This window comes from Castor canadensis, chromosome 6, assembly GCF_047511655.1.
Source record: "Castor canadensis chromosome 6, mCasCan1.hap1v2, whole genome shotgun sequence".
In the NCBI taxonomy this organism is placed as follows: Eukaryota; Metazoa; Chordata; class Mammalia; order Rodentia; family Castoridae; genus Castor; species Castor canadensis.
In genome coordinates, this window is record NC_133391.1 from 4,148,952 (window position 1) to 4,172,228 (window position 23,277).

General features: G+C 49.3%; 2 protein-coding genes across 2 annotated transcripts in view; one reads left to right on the forward strand and one right to left on the reverse strand.

Moving 5' to 3' along the window:
• LOC109692913 (radial spoke head 10 homolog B-like) overlaps positions 1 to 1,958 on the forward strand; it is a 53,000-nt gene extending 51,042 nt beyond the window's left edge. The window contains exon 20 of the mRNA XM_074075513.1: positions 206 to 1,958. Within this exon, the coding sequence (XP_073931614.1) occupies positions 206 to 389 (184 nt within the window). The 3' untranslated portion in view covers positions 390 to 1,958. The remainder of the gene's footprint in view (positions 1 to 205) is intronic.
• Positions 1,959 to 2,705: 747 nt separating this feature from the next.
• Positions 2,706 to 23,277, reverse strand: Ccz1 (CCZ1 homolog, vacuolar protein trafficking and biogenesis associated). The gene is made up of 15 exons (XM_020173868.2): positions 23,061 to 23,277; positions 21,939 to 22,036; positions 21,753 to 21,846; positions 21,335 to 21,412; positions 20,911 to 20,958; positions 19,097 to 19,180; positions 17,115 to 17,290; positions 13,682 to 13,763; positions 11,891 to 11,952; positions 11,492 to 11,603; positions 7,044 to 7,077; positions 6,347 to 6,464; positions 4,425 to 4,583; positions 4,161 to 4,288; positions 2,706 to 3,019 (listed from the first exon to the last, which is right to left on the reverse strand). Exons 1-15 carry the CDS (start codon positions 23,172 to 23,174, stop codon positions 2,964 to 2,966), a joined length of 1,443 nt encoding a protein of 480 aa, XP_020029457.1. The 5' UTR covers positions 23,175 to 23,277; the 3' UTR covers positions 2,706 to 2,963.

The window sequence follows — 23,277 nt, forward strand, 5'->3', positions numbered from 1 at the left end:
GCTGTGAGATGGGCAGGGGAACTCAGTGACACACCCTTGACCCCTGGGGAGGGAGGGGTTGGGGTCAGACATCAGCTTCACTTACTAGTTCAGGCAGTGACACATCTGACAGTCTGGTCACGCGCGAGCACTGTGGAAACACAGGCCCATTACGCACGGCAAACTGCAAGAGAGAGAAAGGAACTTAACTGCTTCTGCTTTTCAGGCTGACTAGCTTGAGGCTGGAAGAGGCTCGGAGACTGGAGGACGAGGTGGACATCACGGTACTGAAGGAGCCGACGGACGCCTCGTCCTCTACGCTCCCGGTCCCCATGTCCAGCCCTCCCAAGGAGGGCACGTCCACGCCCCAGACCAGCAGGGCCAGCTCGAGCAAGAAGAGGAGGAAGTAAAGGCACCAGTGTCACAGGCAAGGGGCCGGGCCAGGCAGGCGCAAATGCTCAAGCATGCATGCACTTGGCTGGTGTCCCCAAAACAACTCTGCCTGTCGCTCTGATCTTAGCATTCTGGAAACTCCTACCATGGCAGCTGTGTCCAGAGCTTGCCCTGAGCTCTGTCTTGAGCCACCCCCTCTGCCCTTGGCCTGTGTTTTAAAAGTCAAGTAGACAGCTGCATGTTAACGAATGTGTATTAAACACTGATTTAGAAATCAAAGGAGAGCAGTGGCCGTTAAGTTCAGAGTCTGACAAAATGGACCAGAAGGCAGCAGGGAGTGGAAGAAATTATTCAAACATTTCTTCAAACGCCCTCACTCCCACCTGATGTTGTCTCTGTCCCCGGTAACTGCTCTGTCCTTCCCATGAAGGCCATGGCATTTGCAAGGTGTTTGAAAAAACGCCACAGCAATGGCTCTGGGGTCCACGAATGCATGGTCTGTGCCAGAAAAGTACAGACAGAAATCTGTATCATAGTTTAAGGGTGATCATCAAAACGATAAAAACACAGTGTGAAGCTTCCACCCAAGCAGGAGTGTAGGCAAGCTTCAGTCCTACAGAAGGGGGCAGGGACAAGCAGGGAAACTGGAACAGAAAACACAGGAGATGGAATTCAGAAGCAAGGACACGTCAGACTCACTGCCTGCTGCCAACACCCAGAGAGGACCCGACTGCACTGCAACACCCAACGCTACCATGTCTGGTTTTATTGGCAGGACTGTGGCTCGACCTCAGGGCCACGCGCTTGCAAAGCAGGCACTCTACCACTTGACCACACCTCCAGTCCATTTTGCTTTGGGTTTTTTTGAGATGGGGTCTCATGAATTATTTGCCTGGGCTGACCTTGAACTGTGATCCTCCTGATCTCGCCTTCCCAAGCAGCTAGGATGACAGGCTTCAGTCACGGGTGCCCAGTTGTTTTTGAAACAAGATCTCACTGGTAGCTCAGGCTGGCCTTTACCTCCCAATTCTCCTGCCTCAGCCTCCTGAGTGCTGGAATTACAGGTGTGCACGACCACACCCAGTTTCAGTGTCATTCTTTATAAGAGAAAACCTCTTAAGACCTAAACAAGCGGCTGGATAGCAGGCAATGCCAGTGACAAAACAGAATTGAAAGAAACTTCACCACACAGGTAAAAGTTAAGCCACACCCTAAAGCAGCATTACAGTGCACGTGCTCACATCCATCTTGTACAGCCCTCGGACCCGGGGATGGCGCCCGTCATAACGGAGAAACAGCAGATCAGAAAGGTACAGGGAGCGTAAGCAACACGTCACGCAGCCGCAACCAGAACGCAGCAGAGCACAGGACACGTGGAGCACATTTTAGCTTCGGAGTCAACAATTCCAAACGATCACGAGGGCAACGACGTAACTGCAAGGCAGCCAAGAAGCACAGATGATGGAAACTAAAAAGCACAGTCCCACCTGAGGCAGGGCCACGCAGGAACTGCCGTGGAAATTGCGAATGATTTTGGACAGAATACCACAAATCCCTCAAGAAATGGGCTCGGCAGCTTCAGCCCAGCGGACGGTGGGGGAGCCACTTTCGGGGCCAGGGAGGGCCCGGGTTTGTAAGAGCACCGAGCTGGCTGGTTCCCACAGACGCCGGCTGTCCAGACTTCCCAGAGTTAGATCAAGTGAAGTAAAATTCAACCAGACTTCCCCACACGTGCCCTGGCAGGGCCCTGTGACAACAAAGCTCTCTTTCCACACTGGGCACTGTAAGGCCTTCATGGTCACCGTGCTCTGAAAATCACAGTAGTACTCAGGTAAGTGACGTCTAATGATTGGACACCTCCCCCACTCAGGTCTCACAACTGGGCAAGGACCTTAACTCTGGCAATCAGAATACCAACGGCCAGGCTAGACACAGTGGTGCACACCTGTAATCTGTTACTAGGGAAGTGAAGATCAAGAGGTTCACAACTCAAAGCCAACCCAGGCAAAAGTTAGCCAGACTCCATCTAAATAAATAAGCCAGGCGTGGTGGGATGCACCTATAATCCCAGCTATGTGAGAGGTGTAGGCAGGAGGATCGCGTCAAAAACACAAGACACTATCTGAAAATTAAAGCAAAAAAGGGCTGGCTGAGTGGCTCACATGGTAGAGCATCTGCCTAGCAAGCATGAGGCCGAGTTCAAGCCCCAGTACCGCCCCACAAAAAATCTATGTATCTATCAACCACAGCTTTCTCAATCCGCAGAGCACAAGCCAGGGGCCCACCAGCCGGAGTCCACAGGACAGACAGAAGAGAGACTCCATACAAAACCAGAATTTTAAAAACTTTAGCAATTTATTAGTCTTCTTTCCAGTAAAATATTCACATGTCAAAAGAACGGAATGAAAGAGAGTGCAGACTACCTTTCATTATTCCACGTACATATTTAAAATCTAAAAACCTCGGGTCAGGTTGAGTAGAGATTTCATTCTGCGTGGCTCTTGTCCTAGTGCAGCCAGAAGAGCGAGCAGAAACCTGCAGCAACAAACGACGCTGCCGAGTCCCTTAGGTTTTTGGCGCGCCGTGGTTGGTCAGTCCAGGAAGAAGATGTTGTTGAACTGGGTGGCGCACAGCTTCTTCACTTCTTCTGCAGAAAGAAGAGAAAGCAGCGCACAGGTTACATGGCGTCACTCGGTGCCCTAAGCACTTCCGGAAGAGAGCCGGTACAGTAAGTCATCGTCTGAAGCCTAAGCAGAAAACGTCAACCGAGAGAAAGGGTCAAAACCCCCAAGGAGGCCATGAGAACGCAGCACCCTCTGACACCCACCATGGCGTCAGCTTGACAAGGTGGGGAGGGAGCTCAGCAATCCTGGGAAACCTGGTCAAGCAGCAGTTGTCCTGAGAAAGCGGATGGACGTCACGAAAGCTCTGCCTGCAGCCTGACCCGTGACCTCTCCACACTGCCACCCTCTCCCTTTCGCTAAGTTCGCGTGTAAAACCAAGCACACGCTGCTTGAGGTGTGGCGGCCCAGGCGGCTTGGGAGGCTGAGAAAGGAGGATCTCTGTCCAAGGCCAGGCAGGGCAAAAGAAGTACAAGGTCCTGTCTGAAAAACAAAAAATTGCCAAAAAAAAACCCATGAGGGCTGGGGGTGCAGCCCCAGTGGTGGAGCACTTGCCCAGCAAGCACAAGGCCCTGAGTTCAAGCCCCAGTGTTGCCAGAAGTAAATAAATCAGGCACGTACTGCCTCGCGATACTAGTGCATGCAAATGCCACACAGGTGTTAATATAAAAAGAAAGATTTAATAAGCCCTAAGAGATAAATGAAAAACCAATCCCCTCCCTCCCTTTTCTCTCAGTCTGCTCAGGGCTGCGTACCCCCCCCCCACACCCCCACCCACCGCTCCAGGTCTGAGGTAGCAGCAGTGAGGCCAGGCCCAGTGACAGTGCTGGGGACACAGCCCTTTCTCCAGGACGACAGTTACCACGACCCCACAAAGCAGCTGCTGGTCATGCCGGGCAAAGGACCAGACCAACCCCTGCCTGGCAGGCACAGAAGGTATGTGTGATCCTCCTGCTTCAGCCTCCCTAGTGCTGGGATTACAGGCGTGCACCACCACACCCGGCTAAAGCGATTTTCTTTTAGCCACTGCCAAGTTTTCCATGGCATAAGTAGAGAGAAACAAAACGGAGCACCTGCGTGAATCTCAGCAGCACTGTCTCCCATCTGACGAGCGCGGGCCCTGAAGCATTAGCACTAAAACATGGCTCAGCCACCAAATCTACCTACCATTGACTTCAATCAGGTTTGCGTTTTTCTGATTCAGAATCACGTAGAGCTCCCGCTGGTCAGACTTCTTCCCAACAACCCAGTAGTCGCTCATGGCCTTCACGATGATCTCCTCATCTTCGTCCGCCCTGCAAAGCAAGGTTCGCTGGAGTGGGTCATGCGAGGGAGACAGGTGCTGAGGGCGGTGGGGAGCAGGCCCATGAGCGGCACGCTTGTGTCCTCCGTAGGGGCTCTGGGTCACCTCCCCACAGTTACCAGACTTGCCTAGTGAAGTCACTGTTGATGTCACCCAGAATCTTCATCAAGTCCGGGTGGACAGACGTCAGTGACACACTCGGGGTCTTCCTCATGTGGATTGTGCTTTTCTCCGCCAAGTTCATGTGGTTGAAGTAGATGAACTTAAACTGAGGCTCCTTTTCAGACCTGTGAAAAGATGCCATTGAGATGGGGCTGCTGGGAAGAAAACTTACCCAAACACCAAAACACAGCAGCACTGTGAAAACCTTAATAGCAGGCCAGGCCCTGGGGCTTCACATCAAGAATCTCGCTGAGGTGACACAGTGCATTTGAGTAACGGCTTACGTGACATCCGAGACAGACTTCCAGAGAGCTGAAGCTTATTTTTTAAACACCAAATACTTCAACCCCTATGTGATGCCTTTCTAAATGAAAGCATAGTGCTTTTTAAAAGCAATCAATTGGCTATTTGCTGACTTTGAAAAATGCAAATGAAATGTATTCAGGTCATTAACTTCTCGTGGAGAGGTCAGCTCCCATGGCCCTGCATCTCTAGTTTTCCCAGAACCCTGGACTCCGTGTGCTGTCCACAGCTGCTTTCCTGATAAAATGAAGTTGAGTGGTTGCAACGCACACAGCCCATAGAGTCTAAAACACGACTTGGCCGCTGCAGAAAATCTGCCAACCCGATTTAGGAGAGTGACACCTCGTTTGTCCATGGTGCTGGGGATGAGCGCAGGGTTCCACGTAAATCATCGGCCACGTGACCAAAGTTACTCCCAAAGGTCACGGCTTCCGCGTCCTGAGGGAGCTGCGCTGACAGTGCGCGTATAATGGGCTTCCGCTGCTTTGGCCAAGGGGCCCAGGAATGAACAAAAGGGCAGGAGACAGACGACTGCAATGCCTCTTCCACAGAATGGAAGGAATAAACTGACAGTGGGGAAAACGTAAGCAGGACCGCAAAAGCAAAAAGCTTGGGGTAGCGGCTTGCATGCTGGCCAGCTCACTCTTCTTGGTCATTAAACATACACTATCCCCTCTGGTCTACAGACTGGCAAGCCTAGGGACAACACCCTTTTCTTTTTTTTGTGGTATTGGGGTTTGAACTCAGGGCCTCGTACTTGCTGGGCAGTGCTCTCCCACTTGAGCCATGCCCCAGCCTCTTGTTTTTGCTTGTAGCTATTGTTCAAATAGGGTCTCACGTTTCTTGCCCAGGCTGGCCTGGCCTGCGATCCCTCCACCTAGGCCTCCTGCTTAGTTGGATGACAGGCACAGGCCACCTTGCCCAGCTGTTTCTTTTTTAGTTGATATGGCACCTCACTTTTTTGCCTGAGCTGTCCTTGACCTGTGATCCTCTTGAAAACATGGCCACAGAGAAAGTCACAGTCCTGCAGTAATTGCTGAAATGAATGGAAAGCCTTAGGAACGGCTTGTATTTCTCAGAGTCACAAAGATTCTATGTGACACTGGGATTGAGAACAGGGGTTTGATGACTTCAGTGTTCCACAGAACAACCATGTCTCCCAGTGCCGCCAACCTCAGCACCAAGGCCGAGGGCGTGGCACAGCCACCTCCACACTTCTGTGTGCCGATCTACACAAGGCAAAGCATGCTGACTGCTGCTGCCTGGGGAGTGACCACCTGGGCTGGTTCAGGGGAGGCTGAAGTGGGACTCACAGGCCAAGGCCACAGGCACAGACAGCACATGGAGCCACAAACGTCCATGCCACCAATGGGGGGAGGGGAAGTACCGACCCAGCCCCAACCATCACGCTGGAAGAAGCCAGCGCAGCCCCTGGGGACCCTCCGTCAGGGCCGACAGCTCGCTGCTGCTCTCTAGGTCCTCAGGGACACAGGAGGGTCGACACCACCCTTGTTCTTACGTACAACCACTCTGGCTCGCCCATGACCCCTCGAGTGCTGGGAAGTAAGCGAAGCCAGGTACAAACCCAGACGCCCGCTTGCTGATGTTGAACTGCTCACAGATGTCGGAGGCCAGCACTGTGAGCTGGGGCCCGACGATGCTGTCCAGTCTCCGGCAGAAGTCCAGCGTCAGCTGGATGGAGGCTGGAAAAGAAATGACGATAGCACTCAGTGTCGTGGTACTCTGAGTCACCCAGACCAACAGTCACTTTACTGTCCTCTACCTAGAGTAATCCCACAAAAACCTCACGTATCAAACAATTAAGGAAAAACAAACAACCCAAACACAAGCTATAAATATACCTCACAAAATGAGGTATATTTAAGAAACTCAGACACGGTCTGAGACTTGCTGTACACATGCCTTGAGGGGTGACAAACTGGCCACCTGCTCTGGGCGACCTCAGGTCACATGTTTACTACATGCGTGAGACAGCACTTGGGCCACGAGCTGTATGAAACGTCACTAACATGACCGTATTTAACGCCCCAAGTCCCGGAGGCAGCAGCACAGAAGGACACACAGATCCCACTGCTGACAAGCGGGAAGGCCAGGCCTCAGGAGGTTAGCAGGGCCAGGGAAGGGGGCAGCGCTCCCGGATGGGCAACAGTGTCTAACACAGCCTGTGCAGCTTGCGACAACACATCTGCCGTAAAGACCAGGACGGAATCTGGCCAAAAGCTGCCGGGCAGGCGGCACTGGGACCCAGCATGTGCACCTACCATCAATCATGAAACACACGGCCGCACTCATGGCCTGCAGAGAACAAAGCAGACGTTAGAGACGCACAGGAAGGAGGCACCATGGTCCCACTTACGCCACGCCTGAACACAGCAAGTACAGAAGAGGACTCTAGTCCACTGGGGCAGCTGACATCAGGAGGACTGTTTACTCGTGCAGCATGACTCTGGCACGGTGGTCGTGTCACATACATGTCCTCACAATCAGGCAAGCAAATTCATTTAGTTGTGAAGTGACACGATGACTTAGAGTGCTCCAGCTGACAGGGACAGGGACACATGGAGATTAGCATTTTACTAACTTAAGCTCTGTCATGAGCACTTGGGGTTCATTGTTCTATTCCGTGTGGACTCGACAATTCCTATTAATACAACTTAAAAACACCACGAGGTGCTCTCATCTCGTCTCCCTTCATTCTAGCAAGTAACTGCAGTGTCACCCAGTAATAACAACCAAGACTAGAAATGCAAACGTCAAAATTAGAATTCATCCCAAAAGGTCTCAGAGTCGGGCATGGTGGTGCACACCTGTAATCAGCACTCAGGTGGCTGAAGCAAGAGGATGGTGAATTGCAGGCCAGCCTGGGCTACAAGCAAGATTACTTGTCTCAAAAACAATAACAAAACAGTGATCATCTTTGTATCTGTAAACTAATTGAAAGAAAGATCTCAAATCTATAACCTAACCTTCCATCTTAAATCCTAGAAAAAAAAAGGGAACAACCTGAAACAAACAGAAGGGAGGAGATGATGAAGAAATGGAAATAAATCAAACAGAAGGTGGGCACTAGCTTCTCGGGAGGCTGCAGTCAGGAAGATCACGGTTTAAGGCCAGGCCAGGCAAGATGTCCATGAGACCCCATCTCAACCAATAAAAGCTGGGCACGGTGCCTCATTCCTGTCATCCCAGAAATGAAAAGAAGCATAAACAGGAAGATCACGCTGGCCTAGCCAGAAAGTGAGAGCCAATCTCAAAATTGAAGCAAAAGGGCTGGGGATGTGGCTCGAGTGACAGAGCGCCTGCCTAGTTCAAACCCCAGTACTGCAAGAAAACCAAACAAAAAATCAACAGAGAACAATGGAGACAATGAGTGGAACCAAAAGTTGAAAGATCTGCAAACTGAAAAACCTCTTCCTAGACTGCGGGGGGTGGGGGAAAACTCAAATTCCACAATCAGGAATGAAGACGTCACTCCTGACTTTTCTGGAAAAGAAACACTGTACGTAACACTGAGAGAAGGGTCCTGACTTTTCTGGAAAAGAAACACTGTACGTAACACTGAGAGAAGGGGCTCACCAACAAGCTGGGTAACTTCATAACTGAGACACTTCTAGAACAACGGACACTACCGACACTGCCTCAAGAAGAAAATGAGGGCGGTGTGTACGGGGAAACAGCTCAGTCACTTAAGACTTCTCACAAAGGAAAGCCCACGGACAGGTGTCCGCGTGAATTCTAGCCACCGTTTATAGAGTCGACACTGGGCTGGCGCAGTGGCTCACGTGGCAGAGCGCCTGCCTGGCAAGCGTGAGGCCCTGAGCTCACAGCTCTCCCCTGTCCACCAGGCTGGCGTGACCTCACACCAAAACCTGACCAAGACATCCCAAGAAAAGGGAAAAATCCCTCCTGGCCACAGCACCTGCCCCATCAGCTCAAAGGCCACACACACGTGGGGCCAATCCGTGATAAACACTTGGGACTCTGAAGCCCAGTGGGCCTCCATGCTGCTGTGGGAGCTGCACAGCCTGCAGGGCCCACGCACGGGCTGCCACCCCGCCTCTTCCCCAGGCCGACTACACTGTGACAAACAAGCTGTAACTCTCAGTGCACACGCTTGTCTGGGTCCTGCCCCACTATGAACCCTAAAAGTGGTGGAGACCCCCAAGGAACACAGAGGGTGCTCCTGCAGACTTCGGCAACCACTGGGCCGACCCTGGACCACCTGACATGGATGAACTGTACAGTGTGAAAATTTTACCCCAGTGAAGCTGCTTAAAAGACAAAGGCCTCTAACCTAACATACGTGCTTAGCACACCGTGGTGCCAAGTCACTGCCCTGAGCACCCTTGACTGTGACCTACTGTCCTGTAACTACTACTCTGAAGGACGCCCCATTTCAGCATGGGTTGTTTGGGACCACATCTGTCTGTCTGTCCTCCCAGGCCCTCTTTACTGCCCCCACATAAAACTGACTTGGCACCAGTTCACGAGGACACACACCTGTATTCTAGAGCCTGAGCCCTCCACCCTCCACTCCATCACAGACACTTCCTTTCCGTGCTCCCTGGATCGGAGCCCCTGGTTTGGATTCCGGGGTGTCCCCTGCTTGGGTGACTGACGCTCCTGAGGCAGAGCAGTATCCCATGTCCTGAAAGGATGCAGGGCACAATACGCCCACCGTCCTGTTTGCTCCATGTTTCCATCTCACCCGTGACCAGCTTGGCAAACAAGCCTACGCCAGGACCGGATGTGGCTCAGGGGTAGAGCTCCTGACGAGCACACCAAGGCTCTGTGGTGAAACTCCACACCCCAGACAAAACTAACTGAACGAGTGCGCGCTGACAAAAACTTACTTCTCCCAGGCCTTTGGAACTTTCTCTCCTGCTGTCACCTAGCACCTAGCGATGGCAGTCTTGTTGCTGTTCTTTTCCTTTTAAGACAGGGTCTCACAGTGTAGCCCAGGCTGGCCTCGAGCTCATGATCCTCCTGCCTCTACCTGCTGAGTGCTGGGATCACAGGCATGCAACACCCAGCTAAGCTGAGCTCTGTTGTCCTTTTACAGTTTTGTACACACAACACACGACTTCTCCAATGAGGGGATACTAATTTTAAAAAGTTCTTGTCTGTTTCCAGATACTTTTTTTTTTTTTCTTACAGGGCCTGTAGTCCTGAATGAGGGAACCAAAAGGCTGCCCAGGGATGGAGGCTTCACATGGAGCACAGGATGAGAAAGGAGTCACTCTGGGCAGGTGGAAATGCCAGCACCAGCACACCTGGTCCTTGGGCACAGATGCTCACATTAGCTACTCTAGGTCTCTCTGCACTGTTCATTCTCTTTTACACAGACTCTCAGTCTTCCCCAAGGGGCAGGTGCTCAGCTACAGGTGTGTCTGTGTGCAAGGAACAGGATAGGACAGAGGGCCTGACTGGCTTACCCATCCCACCCCACCCCACTTCTTTCCATACTCATTCCCCACTCCTGCCCTCAGATGATCACCTGCAGGTCAGGATCTTTCCTGGGCTCAGCCTTTTGAGCAGGTGAGGTCCTGGCTCAGCACAGACCCCGCACACCCCAGGCTGGAGCCTCCCCTAGTCTCCTCTCCCCTTCTCCTTCCTGTTTTCCTGACAGTGGCAGCATTCCCTCACCCTTGGTCACTGCTTCCCGTTCTCCTGGAGCTTCTTTTATGGATTAAAACTTAGCCATAGTTTCCAGCAGGAAAGAACATGAACACATATGCTCAGTCTTCTTTCTTGCACTCAAACTGCTTTTTTTTTTTTTTAAACAAAGAAAACAGAGCCAAGTGTGATGGCACAGCATGCTAGTCAGGAGGCTGAGGCAGGCGGATCTTGAGTTCAAGGTCAGACTGCACTATATAGCAAGACCCTGTCTCGGAAAAAAAAGGGAGGGAGGGAGGGAGGTAAAGCAAAGGGAAAGGAAACAGCTAACCAGGCATGGTGAGGTGCATCATCAACCCTGCTACTTGGGAGCCTGAAGCAGGAGGATCACCTGAGCCCAGGATTCCACGCCAGTCTGGGCAAGACAGAGAGACCCGTCTCAAAATTAAAGAGAGAGAGAGAGAAAGCTCACCATACCTAAATATCCTTATAAAGCAGTATCTTTTTTTTAGTGGGACTGGAGTTTGAACTCAGGGCTTTGTGCTTGCAAATCAGGTGCTCTACTGCTTGAGCCACACCCCCAGCCCATTTTGTTCTTATTATTTTGGAGATGGGGTCTCACAAAGAACTATTTGTCTGAGCTGGCCGACTTGAACTATGATTCTCCCGATCTCAGTCTCCAAAGTAGCCAGGATTATAGGTGTGAGGGACCCTCAGGCTACAAGGTAGTATCTCAAAAGAAACAGAATTAACAAGCTCTCAGCTTTAAAGCCACAGCAAAGGCAGGATTCGGTGAAGTATACTCTGCCCACACCAGAGACATTTAGCCAACCCTTGGGCAGTCTTTGGTTTGAGCCTGCATGACATCAGATGCTTGGACGTCACCCCTGTAGCTAGCTACCCTTTCACTACTAGCCAAACTTCTTAGGAGGGCTGCAGCGAATGTCCCACCCATGAAGAGAACTCACTGTGAGCTGCACAACTAGAACTTGCAATATCTTTTCCAAGAGACACTGAAGAGGGCCACACGCAGGCCCAGCACACGCGAGAGCTACTTGACATTAGCTTGCAGCAGTGGAGGAAAAGTCGTTACCTTATAAACAATTAAATGGAGCTCTTCGTAAGTGTCATCTGTATTTACAAAAATTTTGGGAAATCTGCATTTTGCTTCTGGATCATTGAGGTTCAAGGGTCCAGTAAGAAATCTTGAAAGTAAGCAGAGAGAGGGCTCAACTCAACGAGGGAAACCATGAACAGGAATCCATCAGAGAACATTCCTACCCAACACGTGTCACTTTTTTTGAACTAGATGCTACCTGGTGGACACTGAATCGGAATATGACGACATACAGTTTAACTTTGTTGCAAACAACAGAAGTTCTGTTGATTTTTGACAGTGAGATAGTACAAAGGCAGTTCAGCGTTTGTGGTTTTATCTTTACCAGAAAAGATCATGAAACCCAACTCTAACTTCAAAAAAAGAAAGCCATACCTTCCATAATGCTGAAGATTTCCCGGCATTTCAGCCCTTATTGGGGAATCTCTTCCCGCCAACTGCAGACACATTCAATGTGGAGAAATGACTGGTTAGATTGTTTACTTTCTGAGTTTTGACAAACAGCTTTCCTGTCTGCTAGCTGGCTCATGCCACTTTGCTACATCAATTTCCTAAATTCCTCCCATGCCCCCCAAAAGAGGGTGAATTACAGAAGACCATGAGGAACTGGCTGAACTGATTTTAACCAGGACTGTCGTAACTTCAGCTTGTCCAAAATCCCACAAACCAACTCAGTTCCTTTCATGAGAGTCAATGACAGTCCCCACGTGGCTTCAGTTACTTAATGTTCCTCGCACCGCCAGTGGGCGGTGTCCTTGCTCATTTCCTGTACGTGGGAACTGAAGTTTCTACAAGGGATCCTGAGTAGCAGGGGCAGACATGGAAACCAGGCCTGTCTGGTGTCAGTCTCTCCTGCAGTCATGTCGCTATGTCCCTGACACGCTTACATTTGTCAAAGTCCTAGATGATTCTGCTAAAAATACAGCATTTCAACGTGCACAGGCATGGAAAAAGTACAAATCAACAGTCCTCTTAGCAAAGCTTGTTATTCTTTTAAAAATGCTTGCTGCCCTTCTGCTCTATGTGAAGTTTTAGTGTGTAGCCCAAGTGGTGGAGAAGCCTGGTCGGCCCTCAGCCCTGCGGTCTGTGCTGGAAGAGGCCTCGCCTCCAGCTCTATTGACGTGCTACAGGTGGACAGTGCCTGAAGTGGCCCTTGAAGTATGTGCTGCCACCAGGGGCTTTGAGATCTGGCAGACCTTAAAGTCGAGTCCTGGCTCTGCCATGTCCTTCTGGGTGCCCACCTAGCCTGAAGAGCCTCATCTGTCGGGTGGAGCTAGCGCTCTCATTTCTGAGGACTGCTGTCAGGAGGTCACGCAGGTGTGCTGGGACAGAGGAACAGTGGCTGGTGCAGTTGAGTCCTCCAGAACCACAGGCCTCTGCATTCAGCCTGCCCAGAAAGGAGTGAAGTCTGGACAAGGGCGTCTCAAAGTCTTGCTCTCAGTTCACCAGAGGTGTTTCCTGTTACTTCAAATCAAGGTCTCGGGCTGGTGGAGTGGCTCAAGTGGTAGAGCGCCTGCCTAGCAAGTATGAGGCCCTGAGTTCAAACCCCGTACCGCCAAAAAAAAAAAAAAAAAAAAAATCAAGGTCTTAAAAAATAGAGGACAGTAGGAAGGGAGGGAAGTGTGTGGGGGAGAGAAAGAGTGCGTTCAAGAGAGCAAGCATGAGTTTGCAAGTGAAGAGATCAAATGGCTGCTCATACCTGAGCAAAAATGGATTTTATGAGCTATGAACACTTTTCACTTCCAACCTAATTAAAGCTACAAAGGATGCCTTGGGGAAAACGCTGCTGTTTAAAGTTCTCTGCAGAAAACTGGGAAAATTAACCCCCAGAGTGGAAAAGCCAGGCAGACAATAAGCCATCCACTCACAGTGAGACCTCATGCTGGCAGATGGAGAGGCTGTGGCATCAGCCAGGCTTTGTCACAGGTCATGCCGTTCTCAGGTTCCCCTAACCCTACCCAAAACCGGGTTTTCCTTCTATCTTACGCGTTGCTTCTCTTAAAACACCCAATGAACCGGACAGTTTTCTGTGCTACTGGCCAATATACAACTAAATATCACTAAAGATCATGCTGCTAACACAGAGCACAGCTCAGGGGTGCCATGTGCCGTCCTCCTCACCCGAGTCCATCAGAAAGCATGTGCATGTGCCACGCCCAGACATACCTCAGGTTCAATGTGCCTGGGGAACAGGGAGGTGGTGAGGTATTTGTATAAGATTCTCATGTCGTCTTGTTCTAATCCACTCCTGAAACAGCAGAAAAGCACTGGGTTAGAAGCTTAGGACAGTCTGTCTTCCTGCTGCTCACGACAAAGCTCACCGACTCTTCCTTTCCATGAAAGAGCTGTCCTGACTGAGAAGTTCGGAAAGGGAACAAGTTAGGTCCCAGTGCTGGCACCAGCGATTTGTCCTGACCTCTTAAGGGCCACTGCTCTGCAGGCCTGCCTTGCATACACCACTTGAAAGAAAAAGTCCCAGCAGGCCTCTCAGCCAAACTCCACACAGGCAGTGTCAGAGTGCAGGCCGCAGCTGGCGGCTCCCACATGGCTGTCGAGAGCCCTTGCCTCCTGCAAGTCTCCGCCAGCCTCCCAGGGCCACTCTATCCAGCATCTGGTCCCCACTGGCAGGCCCTCTCCCCAAAGATCAAAGCAGCAGTACCGTATCACAGTTAAGGAGCATCATGGCGCTGTGACAACGCTGCTCACACTGAGCCTTCAAGCACCTCAAAATGAAAAGTCTGTAAAAATCAAACAGAAGAGCTTGTTCCTGACCACAAATAACACGGCAGGAATGATGCAGGACTCCACCAATGGCTTGGGTGGAACAAGAAATCACTCACTCCAACTCAGAAGCACAGACGTTCCCCACATCTCTCAAATATCCTTACTTCAGAACATTCTTCTTTGAAAACCCCAATCCCCAAGTTAGTCGCAGGGACACAGGCCAGTAGTCCAGCAATTCACGAGGCTGAGACAGGACTGCATGAAGCCAGGAGTTGGAGCCCAGCCTGGGCAACACTGTCTCAACAAAACAAAACAAACACCCTCCAAACCATTCTCTTCTGCTCACAGCCCAGCTGAGTCACCGTGCACACCTGCTGCCACTGACTGTTCTCATTTTACACATAATTTGGGACCATTTTTACTTCACTGCTACAGACTTTCACCTGTCACCCGACTCCATCTCTACTGGAGACACAGGTTGTCTGGGGCTCTTCTCAGCAGAAGCAAGGGTGGCTGTCACCCAGGGCAGAGTCCTTCCTGTGAGGACCAGTGTGAAGCAGACTTCGTTACCTCACCATGTTCAATATAAAGCCATGCAGCAGGAGCACAGAATAAGGACTTTGAGTAGCTTAACAGGTATCTAAGACATTTACTAAGAAATGTGTCAATTCCTAAAAAGTACATCAGTATGTTAAAGAAAAACTTCTCAAAAAAATAAGCCCAAAACTCAGGCCAGTAGACACCCCCTACCTCACCATCAGCAATAAATCCCTAACCCTGAAATGGAAGCCCCAAACACTAAATCCAGGGCTGAGGGTTGACTCAAGAGGCAGAGCGCTGGCCTAGCACACACGAGGCCCTGTGTTCAAACCCCAGTGCCCCCCACACTAAAAACAATCCACTTGTTACAAATAATCCAGACAGAACTCTTAAGATACTTTCTGCCAATGCCTTGCCCAGAACTGAGCACCCGGAGTACTGCGTGCACACGTGCCAGCACCCTGTGATGTGGTCAGAGTCAATACCCACCCACCCTGCTCATAAGTACCTAATTCTTCCTTGGTACTGAAACATGCCAGCTTTAGTACAAGCAATTCACCGTCAAGATGTGCTATTTTTTTCTTTTTTTCATTGGTAGGGTGGTGAACTCAGGGACTCATGTTTAGCATACTACCATTTGAGCTGTGTTCCTAGTCCTTTCTGCTTTTAGGGTCTCATCCTTTTGCCTGGCCTGGCCTCAGACCTCAATCTTCCTACCTCTGCCTCCCAAGTAACGAGGATTATAGGCATGCATCACCACGCCCAGAAAACATGCTATTTTTCTTAAGGCTCTGCCTCCTGGGACCCATCTCACCCTGTCCCCTCTATCAGAGGATGCCGCTCCTAACTGATGATGCTGGGAGGATCCCCTGGAGCCGGGCAGGAGGTAGAGGATGTCGACGTTTCCAGGCGCCAATCCTGGTGGGCACTCTGGCTCGAGTCTCTCAGCACAAGTTGCTGAGTTGACTGGAGACTCACTGACGCTGCATCTTTCCCCTTTGTTACTCCCAGGGTTCCTGCCCACAGCAGGACTTGTGTGCTACCCTTCTGTGACAGTGGGGATAAGCAGGGATGGCTGCCACCCTCCTGGCCACCTCCGTCATCCTCCCTTGTAGAGCAGCTCAGCTGTCCTCTGTCAGCAGCTTGAGAAGTCTCGCGCTGCTGACAGGACATAAGCATCACCACTTCCTTCAGTTAATGTGGTGCAAGGCAGCAGATTCTCACTTCATAGGAGGTGAGGTCCTCACGGAAACCCACCAAGCTGTTTACTAAATGCATTCGAGTTCCTTCAGATGATTCTGTGTCTCTTCCTCAAACACACCTACAGGATTCTGGCAGGGGAGGGGCAGGTTTCATGATGATCAGCTCTACCTTTCTATCAGCTGACCTCAGTTTTTCCTGCTAAAATATGGCCACGCTCTGAATGTAAGAAAAGGAGTTACAGTGACCACCACCATAAAAACCGAGGGCCCCAGAGCACTGCTGGAGAGCTGCCAGTGTTCCCTGTGGGAACTCAGGAACTCATCTCTGCCAGCATAGGCCTTGGGAGGCAGACTGGGCTGCATTCGACTCCTGGGGTCACATCCACTCATCAGCAGCTTCTCTGGAGTTTAGTCTTAGATAACTGACTCAATAATAACAGCTTACCTTTTCACTTGTGCACTGATGCTTTTGTTTTTTATTTTAAAGAATGATGTTTTTGTTCCCCCTCCAGGGCACAAACACAGTTTGATGACTGTATTTGATGACTTCCTCATTCATGTAACACTCTGGTCATCTTGGCTTATTTTACAATAACCTCTAGCTTCTTAAGTATGAAAATGCTGGGTGCCGGTGGCTCACACCTATTAATCCCAGCTACTCAGGAGGCAGAGATCAGGAGGATCGAGGTTCAAAACCAGCCTGGACAAATAGTTTGGAAGACCCTATCCTGAAAAAACCCTTCACAAAAAAAGGGCTAGTGGAGTGGCTCAAGGTGAAGGCCCCGAGTTCAAACCACAGTACCACACAAAAAAAAAAAAGTGTAAAAATGATGCTTTCTAAATATACCATTTCTTTGAAGAGGTTTCTGGAAAACACCAAACTACAATCAGGATTCCTGAGCTTGACGTGATAGGCCATTTTCCCCTCCTTGCATGGAACCAGCTTTAAGTCCTCAGGCTTGGTAATTTTAATTACTGTAATATTTCATAATCCTTGTGCTGTTTTGACAATATCTAACAAGCTTCCCACCATCCCCCATGACTACTTCCTATGCGACAACCTGCTGTCTACCCAGCCGCTGCTGCTGCCATCGCCCGGCCTCCTCTTCCATGCAGGTCTGCGGCGTACCTACCAGATGAGCTGATCGTTGTAGAGAAATGCAGTGTATTTCACTGTGTTCAGGCTTTCCTCCATCCTATTGATAAAAGACTGGATTTTCAAGTAAGTCATTTTGTCCAATGGGAAGAAGCTGATCCCACCAAAAATGTCAAGTAGGTCACATGACTGCAAATGGAGCGTCTGCAGATACTACAAGGGAAATAAAGTCAAGTATGCACATACGAATAATAAAACAATTAAAAAAAATAAAAAAAAATAAAGTCAAGGCTGAGTGACAGCACAGCAGCCTCTGACAACTGAGACAATTACCCCTAGCATCAGACAGATACTTGCAGGATGGCCATGCGCAGCGACAAGACCAACGGGGGTAGGTAAGCCTGGCCCCTGGACCTGAAGTCAGTGCCAGCTTCAAAATATAAGCTGAACCGAGGTGGGGAGCGCTCCTTCCTCTGTGTCTGAGGACTCAGCACTCCTCTCAGTGCTCCTCAGATTAAGCTTATTGGGAACACTCACCAAAATGCTGGGGACAGACAGTCCCGCCCAGCAGGACACAGCCAGGGTGACAGCTGTACCCTCAAGAAGATGGTGATGAGGACATGAACACAAGTCAAGAGAGCATGACAGCACTAACATCATGAAGTCAAGAGAAGGGGAAAGGAAATTCACAGAAACAGGTGGGACTGGGTGCAGCTCTTGGTGGGGCACTGACAGGCACACTAAGGCCCTGGCTCCCATATCAGCACAGAAAGGTGGGGAGCATGGAAGACACTTTAGAGAGAAAAGCCGAATTCAAAGAAAGACATGAGAGGTATTTTAGGCAGAAGATAAACTGACAATCACGACCTTAGCGTAAACTGAACTTGACAGAAAAGTAGGGTAGCACAAGCTAAGTTCAGTTTACGATAGAGAACAGCAACTATCAGGAGACAGTTATCACCTGGGACATAACTGCACTCACTAATAGTCATTGACGTGACAGAATCCGTGTCACAGCCAAAAGCTTTCTCCTCTTTGTACTAGGGACTGAATTCAGGGCCCATGCTTGCTAAGCAGGCGCTTTACTTCTTGAACCACACCCCCCCCCCATCCTTTCACTTTCAGTTTGGTTTTCAGATGGGGTTTTTGCACTTTTGCTCAGGCTGGCCTCAGACCACAATCCTCCTCTCTCCGCCTCCCAAGTAGCTGGGATTACAGGTGTGCTCCACCACACCTGCCCCCAAAACCTCTTCCCACAACGATTATGACTGTTCAGAGGAATGTGCAAGTCTGGTATTTGTTTAAATTTTGCTAGTCAAATAATACAACACATAGTAAGATCGCTTTTGAGTAAGCCCACAGCACACAGACACAGGTAGAACAATGAAGAGGCCAAAGGTGTCTGCAAAATGCTTCCAGGAGCACTGGACAGAGGCAGGAATCTCTGATCCTACACAAACAGTTGGAAGACAGCTGCAAAGCTGGGCATGGTGGCTCACACCTGTAATTCCAGCTACTTGGACAGCTGAGATCAGGAGGATCACAATTCAAGGCCAAATATTTCACAAGACCCCATCTCCAAAATAACCAGAGTAAAAGAGACTGCAGGTGTGGCTCAAGTGGTACAGTGCCTGCTTTGCAAGTGGGCAAACCCCTGAGTTCAAATCCAAGACCCACAGAAAAAAAAAAAAAAAGAGAGAGAGAGACAGACAGAATTGCAAGAGTGTTGGCCCAAGGAGTTCCCTGCTGCTCTGATTTTGCCATCGTACCTCCCAGGCTCTTTGCTACTTTCAAGTTCTGGGGCTTTGGAGATAAGAAACAAACCTGTTTGTATCTGTGTTTCTCTTCATCATTCCTTCCCCTCCTCCCACCCCCCAGTGCTGGGGACGGAAGCCAGGCCCTGCACATGCCAGGCAAGCACTCTACCAGTGAGCTACACCCTACCTGAATTTGTATTTCCCTAAAGATCTGTTTGAATACTATGAAAATTACAAATAAAATAAAATTCAAAATACTTACCCGATGGAAGAATTTCTCCAGTCTTTCCTTCAGGAGCGTGACACCTCCATCTTCCATGGCTTTCAGAAATGTCCCATTAAACAGCTAACAATGCAAAACATGGTGGAAAGAATCAATTTCCAACTCTAAAGAGTTCTCCTTTTCCTTTTAATTAATCAGTGTAGTAGTCCCCCTCCCAGCTCCTTTTAAATAAGGAAAATATTTCTGTATAAAAGCCCTACTCATAAAATAGATTGCAAAAAAAAACACCATTAGCTAGAAACAGCGGCTAATGCCTGAGTCCCAGATACTCATGAGGTGGAGGTCAGGAGAGTCATGGTTCAAGGCCAGCCTGGGCAGAAAGTGTACAAGACATCATCTCAATAGTAAAAAGCTGGGCACAGTGGTGCCGACCTGTCATCCCAGCTACATGGGAACTGTAAATAGAAGGATCACAGTCATGGCCAGCCTGGGAATAAAAGTGAGTCTCTATTAAAAAAAAGTAACAAAAGCAAAAGGGGCTGGGGTGTGGCTTAGTGGTAGACCGCCTACCTGGTGAGCATAGGACCTAAGTTCAAACCCCAGTACCATAAAAAAAAAAAAAAAAGCCCAAAACAAACAAAACCCCAAAACACTGTTAGGTGAGGCTGCTATTTTTATGAAATTGCCTAACTGCTCCTTTCGTTTGTATTTTTGAGAGCTTGTCTGGCTGTTCTAGAGGGGGAGCGCAGCTACTTACATTCCCTTGACCAAAGAACAGTCCTCCTCCATCAGGAAGGTCATCGTCTTTGACCAAGCATGCAGCTCTGGGAGGGACGAATGTGGAATGGTGAGGGAGGAAGGGACACCCACCTAGCCAGCCAGATCAACCCTGGCAATCAACAGAGTGACAGATGTCACATCCTGTTTGGATCTTTTTGAGACAGGGTCTCATTCTGTTACTCAGGCTGGTCTTGAATTCTCAGGCTCAAGTGATCTTCCTGCCTCATTCACCTAACGGCTGGGGCTACAGGAGCTTGGGCCACTGCGCTCAGCAAGATGAGGTTCTATACATTTTCAACTCATGCCTAAGTTTAATTTTATATAAAAATATCACCAGTTGAGGTTTGGAGGCATGACTCAAGTGGCAGAGTGCCTGCTTTGTAAGCATGAAGCCCTGAGTTCAAACCCCAGTCCCACCCAAACACACGTGCATGCACATGCGTGTGTACGTATGTATCTCACCAGTTAGTATTTTTCCCTTTTTTGGGCAGTACTTGGATTTGAACTCCAGGCCTTGTACCACTTCAGTGGTACATTCCTTTTTGCTTTTGGGTTATTTTTCAGATAGGATTTCACACTTTTTACCCTACCTGGCCTCAGACCACAATCCTCCTACCTACAGCCTTGCAAGTAGCTGGGATCACAGCTGCGTGCCACCACCCCTGGCTTATTGATTGAAATGAAGGTCTCACTAATTTTTTTCTTGCCCAGGCTGACCTCGAACAGTGATCCTCCTGATCCCCACGTGTAGAGTAGCTGAGATTGCAGGCATGAGCCACACTACCAGACACGAGGCATTTTAAATCGTAACAATATTTGCTGTCTACAAACTCCCTAAGAATATGGACTCATTTGTTCACCAACGGGCATCTAGTCCTTGTATAAGTCTAGAGAGAGAGAATGGAGTACATCATTTATGAGACAAATGTATGTGAAAGTCTCACTACTCTTTTGAAGGCCCCATTATTTTCTCCTCTAAAACAGATGTGCAGTCATTTTGCAGTCTTTAAGAATTACTTTTAAACAAGCCCTGAACTTGAGAACAGGGGCAACTGGACAGCCACTGTGCTCACCTTATACATGCTGTAACACTGCTGCAGCACTGAATTGTAGACCTTGTCCTACGAACAGAAGAAAACAGCACAGATCACACTGAGGGTGCAGCAGAGGTTCCCTGACTCTTGGCAAAGCTCTCTAGTGAGTAAAAACTTGGTCCTGCAACAGCTGGGTGCTGAAATAAGAGGTATTTAAATTCAAATATGCAAACCAGCAAGCCTAATTCTAGAAGGACTTCACACACAGATGACAATAAACAGAAGGCATTAGTGCAACAGCCATCAATGCATTTTATAAAGTTTGTACCAAGGTAGACAATAAACACAGAACTCTCCTATGAAACAAGTTTCCCGAGAAGCCACCAGTAGAAAGCTAAGGCACTCGACATATTCAAGGATCCAGTTTTCCCTAAAAATATGAAATAAAAAAGTGACTCATTACCAACAGCTCCTCTTCTTGGTACTCCACAACTGGTTTTCCATCTTTACTCTGTTTTTCAATTATAGGATTCCGAACAACCTACAAAGAGTGATAAACTGAAATTATACAATAAATCAATTACATACGTAATCAATTTAATTTTGCTTTGAATACATCAATCTGGGGTTGGTGATGTAGCTTGTGGTAGAGTGCTTGCTTGGCGTGCGCTCAAAGCCCTCATTTTAATCCCCAGCAACACACAAAAATAAGTAATAGTTAACATGTTACACCACCAGAAATATAATTCCTTAAAAGAGTCCCGAGAACAAATACACAAAACAGGAATTTGATTTTTAAATTGCAACTGTGATTTCTAACAATAAAGATCACCCAAAACGTCATCATGAAACCCAAAAAGAAACAGCGTGGGTGTAAATACCATGACCATCCAGAAATTTTCTTCTGGCTCATTGAAGAACTGCCTGTTCTTCTGTGTATGCAGGGATTTTGCAGGTTTTGATGGACTAAAGGTCCTAAAAGAATTAAAACACACATTTGTAACTGTCGTCCAGTGTGAGCTTCGAGAATGCACCAAGTCTACACAAGGTCAGTGAAAGGCATTTACCTCGTAAACTGCACGATGGCTTCACATAATCCAACGCTCCTAATTTTCTCGTTCTTTTCTACTTCATTTGGATGATAAAACAAAATTTTATTTTCCTCCTAGAGTGTGAGGGAAGAATGGAAACACAACACTCACCTAAGCATTTCTTCATCTTAACTGTTGAAACCGCTAGGCGTAACGTCCACCCATCCTGTCACACATCCTAACAAAAAATCCTTTTCAGAAAACCAGGAATTAGGGCTGGGGGGTGTGTGGTTTAAGTGGTATGAGTTCAAATCTTTAGTAAGGCAATGAAAAATATTTTAAAAATAGAAAACCAGTCATTATCTTCCCCTTACTGTGTAAATACTGCTCAGCAGTCTGGAAGGCAATTGTGATCAAACTGAAACCACATCTCATGTAAAGCAGTGCTAGATAATTTTTAGTGAAAATCTCTGGATTTCTTCTCCACATTTGTGCTGATTTGCAACACATCCACGCGTGCAAGAAACAAGCAGGTGCACAGGAATCCTAATTTAACCCAGCTGTAATTAAACCAGGGCTGTAATGCGACCTGATTTGCTGTCAACAAACATAGCTGGGACCAGGCGCAGTGGCTCCCGTCTGTAATCCCAGCTACCTGGGAGGCTGAAATCAGGAGGATCGCAGTTCGAGGTCAGCCTTGGGCAAATAGTTCATGAGCCCTCATCTCCAAAATAAGCACAGCAAATGGACAGCAGTGGCTCAAAGGGTAGAGCACCTGCTTTGCAAGCTGGAAGCCGTGAGTTCCCTGTCCTACCAAAAAAGCCCCAAAACTTTCCGAGGGTCCCTAAGATTGCACTTTTTTGGGGGGGAGGCGGGGGGTTTCCACCAATCTGATTCCACTCTCCCAATGAACAAAGCCAAGTTCAATGTCAATTCTCCAAAAGTGACGCGCAAAGCGAAGGCAACCTTACGGACATTCTTCATTTTAGCGGACGGCAGCGGCACCTGCCACGTCAGGTCGGGTTCCCGCCATGTCCCGCGACCTGGCACAGGGCGGGCTGGGCCAGTGTCCCTCCAACTGGGGACAGAAGGACCGGAGCCGCCGCCCCCGCGCGCCCTGCCGCCCCATGGCCGCCGCGGCCGCCCGCGCCGCGTTACCTCTCCCTCGCGCGGTCCGAAGCGCGGGTTGTAAATGAAGAAACTCAGCAGTGCAGGCGGGAACTGCTTCTCTTGAGCGGCCCAAGTCCCCGTCCCGGCCGCCGCTGCCGCCATCCCGGCCCGGCCCCCTCCCCGGGAGCCTCCTCCCTGGGCCAGCCCGAGAGACAGCAGCCGCGAGGAGACGGCACTTCCGCCTCGCTTCTGCTACCCCGGAAGT